The following is a 9,322-nucleotide window of genomic DNA, read 5'->3' as shown; positions in this document are numbered from 1 at the left end:
CTGCCAGGCGGCAGGATTCTACCCCAAATCCAGGCGCCTATTTGACCCTCCCTGGGGAAGGAGTCCCAGCAGATATGGACCCTTTCCCAGGGCCAGGGCGCTGGGAGTCTCTTAGAGGCCAGAGTCCATCTCATGCCCTAGAGCCAGAAGAGGCCAGAGACCCAAGGTTTGGGAAGAAGGGGGAGCAGGCTTCCCCTCACCTTGTCTGATTCCTCCTCCAAACCCCCACCCCTAGCTGCTGAGCCTCCAGCAAAAGGGGAGCTTGGGGGACAGAGTGGTGGAGGGGGGCGGAGCCCTGCTGCAGGGGGTCCTTTCAACCTTCAGGACTGGTAACAGGTATTGGGGTCAGGCTGGAGACCTTGCAACCATTAACTCTTTCTTCTCCCTCTTTTCTTCATTCAGGTGAAGGGAAAGTGAGTCCCAAGCTAGGCTCGACGAGTGAAGAGGGCGGAAGCAGAAAGTGAATTCAGCCCCTTCTTCCTTCCTCCAGTGAAAGACGGGCTTTCAGGAGTTGGGGTTGAAGGGACAGCCCATATAGCACCAACTCCACTCCCCAATACAGATACCTCTGGGTATGTGGGCCCCCGCCCAGGGTTCTTGCCTCAAAGCTGCCAGGACTGCGAGGCTTGGGGGCAGTGCCAGGCCGGCGGCAGCCGCAGTGGTGCAATCGTTCTGGGAAGCCTGATTTCTCTGTGGCAGGGGTCCGGCGGGGTGGAGGAGGCGGCGAGAGGAGCCTGAATGGGAGGCAGGCCCCCATCCGGGACACCAAGCACCTGGTCAGCAGCTCCCCCGCCAGGAGGACGCCCAGGGCTACGCGGGCTGGCAGGGGCTGCGGCGGGGGTGAGCGCGGCGGGGTCTGACCCGGCGGGCCTCCGGGCATCCGGGCCAGCTTCTGGCTGACGCCTCGGCCGGGCAGTCCGGCCGGGAGACACCTGTCACCACCCCCTCTCCGTTCCTCAGCTGGGGGCTGGAAGGAGGGCCCCGGCCTCCCCCCGCGCGGCGCTGCAAGGCGCAGCTCCGGGCGCAGCGGCGCCGGGCCCGCCCCCTAGGGCTGCGGCGCGCGGGGCGGGGGGTGGGCTGCGCGGGGCGTGGCGGGCCGCCCCGGCGCTCTGGGCCCCCTCCCCCGCCCCCCTGACGTCAGCCCCCGAAGGCCGAGTGCTTCCTCACTTGGCTCTCGCCCTCCGGCCCAGAAGCATGGAGTTGTCCGGGCTCATCTGCGCCTTCCTTCTCGCCGTCTGCTGCTGGTGTCGCCGCGCCGCGGGTGAGTGAGTTCGCTGGGGGGCCCGCGCCCAGAATGGCCGGGTCCGGGGGTCTTCGGCGGAGCGTGCCCGGGAGCAGAGCCGGCGGCGCTCCCGGGGCCGGGGCTTTGTGCTGCGGCGTGCGCCCATCCTCTCCGGGTCCCCGGCGCCCGGCGCCTTGGGCGCGTGCAACTCTTCTTTGCAGCCAGTTTGCAGCCTCTGTACCAGACCATCCCGGGAGCTGGACTGAGGAGGCCGGGAGGAGGCTGCTGCCCGGAGGGGAAGGGGTGGGGTCAAGCCTCTTGGGCCGCTGGGGAGAGCTTTTCCTCAGGTGCTTTTTCTGGGGGCCCTCTGTTGGAGCCGTGGCGGGAGGCGCAGCTAGAGCGCATCCCCAGATCCTGAATTCTGCGCCCGCCTGTTGCTGGAAAAGGCAGCTTTCTTAGCGAGAGGGGGTGGGCCGACCCCTCCCTCTCCCGCCTGGGCTTCTAGCCAGGCTGGAGGTGAGCGAGGAGGGAGGAACGGCGGCTCCCGCCCCAGCAGGGCGTTGGCAGGGGCTGGAGGGCCGTGTGGGTCGCCTAGCGCCTACCCGGGTGACGGGATCACAGGTGGCAGGGACGAGGGATCGAGGATTCCCAGAGTGCAAGCGCCTTAGACTTGTTACACCTCCCAGAATGGGACCACATTCAGGTGGGAAATGCGCCCTTACACCTCGGAGTTCTCTGCAACTGCCTAGGAGCCGGGTGCTCCCAGGTTCACGCTGCCCTTGTATGGCCCGCAGCGATGTCGCGTGTTTCTCTTGGCTACCTTTCCCGGGTGCCAGCCACTGTCTGGCTGAGGGAGGGGAGGTCTAGGCAATACCCAGCTCGGTGGCCTCGTGCCCAGTGCCGACGGTGTCCCTGGGGTACTCCCGGCTGCTGCCTTCCAAGCCTTTCAGGGGAAAGGGCTAATTCCGGCTCCACAGTTGCAGAAGGTCCAGCCCAACCCCGCCCTGCTCCTCCAACTCTGGGGAAACCGAGTCAGGGATCTGCGGCTTCTGCTCCTGGTTGACCACTCCATCTGCCCTCCCTGCCTGGGACCCAGCCCAGGGCAACCACCCAGGCATCCCAGGGTCCGGCCAGATGGTGTGGAGTGACATCACCTCCTCATGGGGCGGGTGGCACGCTGGCACCACTGACGTCACTCCTGCCCACTGCCTGGCCTTTGACCTGACCCCTGCCCTGACCTGGGGGGAGATCTTGGCCCCTCCATGACTTGGACCCCTCCATACTCACAAAACTCCCAAGATGGGGTCCCCTGAATATGTGGGGTGTTCACAGAGGTGCTGCTTAGGTAGTATGAGATAGGGGCTCCTGGCTTGGGTTGGCCCACAGGGTCTTATGGTGGGTTTCAGGAGGGGACTTTTAAGGGGCAAAGGTTTGGGTGGTGATGCCTTCCCCTGGGTGTGGGGACAAAAAGGACTTGTGTGCCCTGGCCTGGCACATGCCTTGCATTCCCACACTCTGAGCTCACCCAGAGAGGAGGGGGCCTGGAAGGAAAGGGGCCTTCCTCTTGGCCCAGAGCCTGGGTGGCCCCTCTGCCAGCCTCATCTGGAGGTTCCTGGTGCTCCGGGTCTCTGCTCCAATGACCAGAAATGACCATCCTCAACTCCTTTGAACTGGAGAGGGCTGGCCCGGGGTTGGGGTAGAGAGTGGTTGAGGGCCCTTCAGACCCTCTAAGTGGCAGAAAGAACAGCTGCAGGGAGTAGGTGTGAGGAGAGGGCACGGAGAGCAGCTGGAGCTGACACAGCTGCCGGGGTGCTCCCACCTCAACCTCCCCACCCAGGTGTGCCTGGAGAGGCAGAGCAGCCAGAGCCTGAGCTGGTGGAGGTGGAAGTTGGTGGCACGGCCCTTCTGAAGTGTGGTCCCTCCCATTCGCAGGGCAACTTCAGCCATGTGGACTGGTTTTCTGTGAGTGCTCGGGCCCTGGAGAGGGCAGCAGGGGCTGGAGGCTCTGCTCAACATGTAGCCCGAGGACCCTCATCTCCTCCCTCCCGCCCCCCCCCCCCAATAGGTCCACAAGGAGAAGCCAACACTCATCTTCCGCGTGCGGCAGGGCCAGGGCCATAGTGAATCTGGGGAGTACCAGCATCGGCTCAGCCTCCAGGACAAGGGGACTACCCTGGCCCTGACACACATCACCCCCCACGATGAGCGCATCTTCCTGTGCCAGGGCAGGCGCCCTGGGTCCCAGAAGCATCGCATCCAGCTCCGGGTCTACAGTGAGTGCCCTATCCGTGCCTGGTGGGCAGTGTGGGCGTGGGGAGTGGTGGTCCCATGCCCCTTCCCATTTCTTTCCCCTGTAGAAGCTCCGGAGGAGCCAAGTATCCAGGTCAATGCCCTGGGCATTTCAGTGAACAGTAAGGAGCCTGAGGAGGTAAGATTTGCTGGGGTGGCCAGGGGGTAGGCAGGAGCTAAGGCAGGTCTTGAAAGGGTCTCAGAACCAAGGAGACTCACTTCCTTTCCCCCATTAGGTTGCTACCTGTGTGGGGAGGAATGGATACCCCCTTCCTCAAGTCATCTGGTACAAGAACGGCCGGCCCCTGAAGGAGGAGAAGAACCGTAAGCAGTCCCATCTCAGCCCTTTAAGAGCCATGCTTATGGCACCACCCAGGGACCACCTTGCATTTTATTTTACTTTTTTTGTTGTTTTTTGAGTACACGAGTGATCCTTGAAAATGTACTCAGAAGAATTTAAGGTGTACAAGAAAATCTAGAAGGAAAATTTCCTTCCTGCCCCAGACCCCCTGCCAGAGGGATCTCCACTATCAGTTTGTATCTTCTTTCAAGTCTACTTCTAGGTACTTACTCACACATGTAAATGTATCTAGGGTTATACAGGCTTTGTTTTTTATTACCTAAATCAGTGGTTCTCAACCAGGGTGATTTGGCTCCCCTCTGGGGCATTTGACAATGTCTGGAAATATTTTTGGTTGTCATGAACGGAGAGGTTCGTGCAGCTGGTGGGTAGAGGCCAGGGGTGCAGCTAAACATCCTGCAGCACACAGCCCCCAAACAGAGCATATCTGGCCCCAAATGTCAGTGGTGCCGAGGTCAGGAAACCCTGATCCAAATGGCATCATATGCTATAAGTTGTTACACATTTTTGTTTCACTTTTTTAAAATGTTTTGCCTTTATTTACTTATTTAATTTTTTTTTTAATGGAGGGACTGGGGATTTTACCCAGGACCTCGTGCATGCTAAGCACACGCCCTACCACTGAGCTATACCCTCCCCTCGTTTTCCTTTTGACAATGAGTCTTGGAAATCTTTCCAGGTCACTTCCTTTAGATCTACCTGATTGTTTGCCTACTGCCCAGTATTCTATACGATGTATATAATACAGCTTAGCTAACCACTCATTCCCGTTAGTAGGCGTCCAGAGTGTTTTCTCATTTCCTTTTTTTAAAATAACTGCAGAATTATTTGCACACATCCTTGTACATGTGCTCATGTGTGTTTGTCTAGGGTACAAACGAGCAGTAAAACTGCTGGGTTGAAGGGTGGCAGCTTGCATTTGTACCTGGCACTCTACAGGGTCTCCCTTGACATTCCCTGAGACCCAGGAGACCATAGGGTAGGGTTGGAGGCAGGGCTGGGACCGAGCCCTTCTCCCCTTCCTCTCTGCCCAGGGATCCACATCCAGTCGTCCCAGATTGTGGAGTCGAGTGGTCTGTACACTTTGCAGAGCGTTCTGAAGGCACAGCTGGCTAAGGAAGACAAAGATGCCCAGTTTTATTGCGAGCTCAGCTACAGGCTGCCCAGTGGGAACCACATGAAGGAATCTAGGGAGGTCACTGTCCCTGTTTTCTGTGAGTACCAACCCATCACATTGGGGCTGGGCCTGGCAGAAGGTCCTGCTGGTTCCTCCCTGCCCAGCGCAGGGATAGCTCTTGGGCTGAGAGCTGCACCCTTTGCCTGTGCAGACCCGGCAGAGAGAGTGTGGTTGGAAGTGGAGCCTGAGGGGATGCTGAAGGAAGGGGACCGCGTGGAAATCAGGTGTTTGGCTGATGGTAATCCACCTCCCCACTTCAGCATCAGCAAGCAGGTGTGGAGGGCTCCATGCTGGGTGTGGGTGGGGTTGCGGGAGTGGCTGGAGGTCTCCTCTGATCACCACCCCTTCATCCTCTCCCAGAACCTCAGTACCAGGGAGATGGAGGAAGAGCCGACTGATGACAACGGGGTCCTGGTCTTGGAGCCTGCCCAGAGGGAGCACAGCGGGCTGTACCAGTGTCAGGGCCTCGACTTGGAAACCACAGCATCACTGCTGAGTGACCAACAGGAGCTGCTGGTGAACTGTGAGGGGCTGGGGGCCCAGGACCGGGGGACCAGGCTGGGGCAAGAGGGAATGTGCTCTGCCCTGCCCTGCCCTGCCCTGCCCGACACTATTGCTGCGTCCCCAGATGTGTCTGATGTCCGGGTGAGCCCCGCAGCCCCTGAGAGCCAGGAGGGCAGCAGCCTCACCCTGACCTGTGAGGCAGAGAGTAACGAGGCCCTGGAGTTCCAGTGGCTGAGAGAAAAGGTACCTAGGTGGGCCCACGGCTGGGGCTGGGGGCTGAGAGGTGGGTGGGGCTGGGTGGGAGTGACCTCTGACCTGTCTTTCATCCCAGACAGGCAAGGTGCTAGAACAGGGACCTGTGCTCCGATTACATGATCTGAAACGAGAGGCCGGGGGTAGCTACCGCTGCGTGGCATCTGTGCCCAGTGTACCTGGCCTGAACCGCACCCGGCTGGTCAACGTGGCCATTTTTGGTGAGGCCCTGGGAAGAGATCAGGGACCCCTTGAGGCCACCTTGAGTTGGGTGGTTTCAAGCCCTTTGGGGAGCTGTCCTGGGCTGCTCTGATGGGCAGGGGGTGCGGGCTGGTAGGGTTTGCTGCCTCATCCTTACCCCACCCTCGCAGGGTCCCCGTGGATGGCAGTAAGGGAGAGAAAAATGTGGGTGAAGGAGAACTCATTGTTGAACCTGTCCTGTGAAGCATCAGGGCATCCTCGGCCCAGCATCGCCTGGAGCATTGAGGGCACGGTGAGCAGGCACATCTCAGCCTCCTGGGCTCCCGTCTGTCCCTGCGCGGGCTCTACTGCCACTACCGCCCATCCTCCCGCTCCCTGAGCTGCGTGCGTCTCCTTCCTTGTAGGCAAGTGAGCAAGACCAAGATCCCCAGAGTGTCCTGAGCACCCTGAATGTCCTTGTGACCCCAGAGTTGCTGGAGACCGGTGCTGAGTGCGTGGCCTCCAACTCCCTGGGCAGAAACACCACGATCATTATCCTGGAGCTGGGTAAGGGCCCGGTCCTGCAGAGTAGGGCGGGGCCAGCCCAGGAAGGGCATTTTCCTGTCCCAGCCCCCAATCCATTTAACTCCTCTCACCCCAGACTCCAACAGAACCGCTAGCCTCAGCACCTCCACTGTCAGTCCTCATGCCAGAGCCAACAGCACCTCCACAGGTAAGCTGGGCTGACCCAGGAACAGGGCTGTGCCAGGGCATCCTCATTTTCTGCCCTGATCCGCCTCGGGGAGCCCTGACCCCAGGAAAGGTGAGCAGCGACCCATCTCCTGTCAGCCCTGGGCTGTGTGGGCCAGTGGTGGTGATGTGGCAGCCCGGGGCAGGGAGTGACTAGAGGTGTCTTTGTGGGACAGAGAAAAAGCTGCCAGAGCCGGAAAGCAAAGGTGTGGTCATTGTGGCTGTGACCGTGTGCGTCCTGGTCCTGGCTGTGCTGGGCGCTGTCCTCTATTTCTTCTACAAGAAGGGCAAGCTGCCGTGTGGACGGTCAGGCAAACAGGAGATGTAAGCACAGTACCTGGACCCTGCTCCCCACCCCATTGCGTGCTACCAGCTTGCTTTCTCCTCGGGCGCGGTCCCCTGCAGGCCCCTGTGCCCACTCACCTGTTAGGAGCAGGAGTGGGACATGGAGTGGGACATGGAGCACTCCCTGCTTTACTGCCACCACCCAGCTTCCAGCCACCACACCTCCTCCCTTCCGTTCCCTGCTGCCCTTCCTGGAACTGGCCCCAGAGCACCTAAGAGCCCATCACCCAGTCTGACGTCCCTCCCAATGGCCCCCCTTCCCTTGCCCCCAAGTTGCCAACCTCTTGCCTCCCTCCCTCCTCCCAGCACGCTGCCCCCGTCTCGTAAGAGCGAATTTGTAGTTGAAGTTAAGTCAGATAAGCTCCCAGAAGAGATGGGCCTCCTTCAGGGCAGCAACGGTGACAAGAGGGCTCCAGGAGACCAGGTAGGAGGCAGTTCCTGTGGCCAGAGCCTGACACATCTTCAGGGATTGGGAGCAACAGGGGCTGATGGTTGCTGAACACTAACTCTGTCCTTCATCCTTCCCTGTTGGAGATTGGGAGTAGGCCCCATCTTGCCTTCCTAACACTACTCACAGATGGTAGGGCCAGGCAAGTGGCTGAGGGACCCAGAGAGAGGGGGGCTGCCAGGACTGAGAGCAAAACCCTGTCCCGTCACTATCACCATCTCCTGAACAGCGCTGGTGGCTCAAGTCACTAGGTGGTCCGATTTGGGGGCCTTGTCTCTTATACCCTTCCCTGCCACTCCCCTCTTTGCTTCTTCCCTCCAGGCTGCTGCACCTAGTTCATCAGCTGTGGCTTCAGTCCTTTTAGCGCTCACACTCTGAACCCCCGAACCCCGGGTCAGCATCTCTGAGTTCCCCCTCACTTCTTTTCACCCATCTTTAGGGAGAGAAATACATCGATCTGAGGCACTAGCCCACTGAATCACAGAGCTCCCGCCCCTGCCTGGAACATTACCTGCTCCCTGCTCACCCTTCTCCCCAGCACTCAGGATGGTCGCCAAAGCCTCTGAAATAGAACACAGAGAAGACCCCCCGCTCCGGCTCACCTCCAGACCCCGTTTCAGAGGGCACATAGGCTAGGACCAGAGCCATCCTGAGAACTCAGGACCTCACGTGGCCCTGGAGACCCCCCTCTTCAGGGACCAGTCCACCACTGTCTCAATTTGCTAATTGACGCTCATCCCAGGGAGGGGGGCCTCAGTCTCCCAGAAGTGCAGAGGAGAGTTTTTTGCAGAACATTTTTTCTTTACACATACTATGGATGTAAATACCTGTCTTCTACCAGCAGCCAGATTAGGTAGCCTATTTATCTTGAGCCAATTTCCCGCTCCAAGGCTGGCCTTCTAATTCAGTTGCAGCCCTGAAGTAAGGCTGCACTGAGCCCAGGCTCTTCTCTGTTGGTGAAGTATGTTGCTTACACTGGTTCTGGAGAGGCGCCCCCCAGCAATATCTGGAAGTAGCTGCCTGCCTGCCTCTAGAGCTCCTTTGGCGACACTCCTTTCTCTGTGCAGAAGCCAGGACCTGGTGTCATCCTTTAAAAAACATGATGGGTGTATCTCACTGTCCCTGCAGTGAGGAAGCTGGGAGCCATCTTCCAGAGTTAAAAGCCATTGAACCTGAGCCCCACCATTCATTTGGCTCCCCTGCCCTCTCAAGGAATCAATTAAGACTGAACACTGGGGGCAGCGGGTGGAGATGAGGTCCAGACTGTCCTTTATGAGGATTAAGGCTATAGAGTTATATTAGCATCAGACTTCTACAAGCTGAGCTAATGGGCCTAGACCTTAGCAGAAGGGCCCGATGGAAGAATGGTACTTGGGCATGAGAAACGGGCCTGACTAGAGCTTTGGGGCATCTGTGTCTGCGCGCACACGTGTGTGTGTATATATCGTTTTGTTAGGTTGTAAATTTGCAAATTGTTTCTCTTTTATATATATGTGTGTGTATATATATGCAAAATAAAGCTTAATTGTCCCAGGAATCTTAACACTGCTTTTTATTCATCATGGGTACCACAGCAGCCTGGGGCCTTCGGAATTGGACCCATACCAAAAGGAACACAAAACCCTTTGCAGTTGGGAGCAGGGATCAGGGGTTACCTCTGCTTCTGAGCAGATGGCTCAAGCTCTACCACAGGGGATAAATCACTCTACTTCCCTGCAGCAAAGCTGCCCTGCTCTAGGCAGCTTGCAGGGCCTGGTGGGCTGTTGGCAAGGAGCTGCTGCCCCTTTCCTGTCA

The 9,322-nt window shown here is 58.8% G+C and overlaps 1 protein-coding gene across 2 annotated transcripts; it reads left to right on the top strand.

The window, feature by feature from the left end:
* The first annotated feature begins 1,106 nt into the window (after window positions 1–1,106).
* On the top strand, window positions 1,107–9,071 carry MCAM (melanoma cell adhesion molecule). 2 transcript variants are annotated; one of them, XM_010953408.3, is made up of 16 exons: window positions 1,107–1,261; window positions 3,060–3,184; window positions 3,288–3,495; window positions 3,580–3,650; window positions 3,748–3,835; window positions 4,907–5,086; window positions 5,201–5,322; window positions 5,410–5,572; window positions 5,678–5,796; window positions 5,885–6,026; window positions 6,177–6,298; window positions 6,411–6,552; window positions 6,647–6,718; window positions 6,912–7,059; window positions 7,387–7,504; window positions 7,968–9,071. In XM_010953408.3, exons 1-16 carry the CDS (start codon window positions 1,195–1,197, stop codon window positions 7,995–7,997), a joined length of 1,917 nt encoding a protein of 638 aa, XP_010951710.1. In that variant the 5' UTR covers window positions 1,107–1,194; the 3' UTR covers window positions 7,998–9,071. The 2 variants fall into 2 exon arrangements, with proteins under 2 accessions (XP_010951710.1, XP_074213113.1); XM_074357012.1 differs by lacking the exon at window positions 7,387–7,504.
* Window positions 9,072–9,322: the final 251 nt, after the last annotated feature.

The sequence above is a fragment of the Camelus bactrianus genome, chromosome 33 (assembly GCF_048773025.1).
Source record: "Camelus bactrianus isolate YW-2024 breed Bactrian camel chromosome 33, ASM4877302v1, whole genome shotgun sequence".
In the NCBI taxonomy this organism is placed as follows: domain Eukaryota; kingdom Metazoa; phylum Chordata; class Mammalia; order Artiodactyla; family Camelidae; genus Camelus; species Camelus bactrianus.
This window is presented reverse-complemented; position numbering and strand designations above follow the sequence as displayed.

Coding starts and splice junctions, on each gene's coding strand:
- MCAM (XM_010953408.3), top strand. CDS start 1,195: ATGGAGTTGTCCGGGCTCATCTGCGCCTTCCTTCTCGCCGTCTGCTGC. Junction 3,836..4,906: donor CCTGAAGGAGGAGAAGAACC/GTAAGCAGTCCC, acceptor CTCTCTGCCCAG/GGATCCACATCCAGTCGTCC. Junction 5,087..5,200: donor GGTCACTGTCCCTGTTTTCT/GTGAGTACCAAC, acceptor TTGCCTGTGCAG/ACCCGGCAGAGAGAGTGTGG.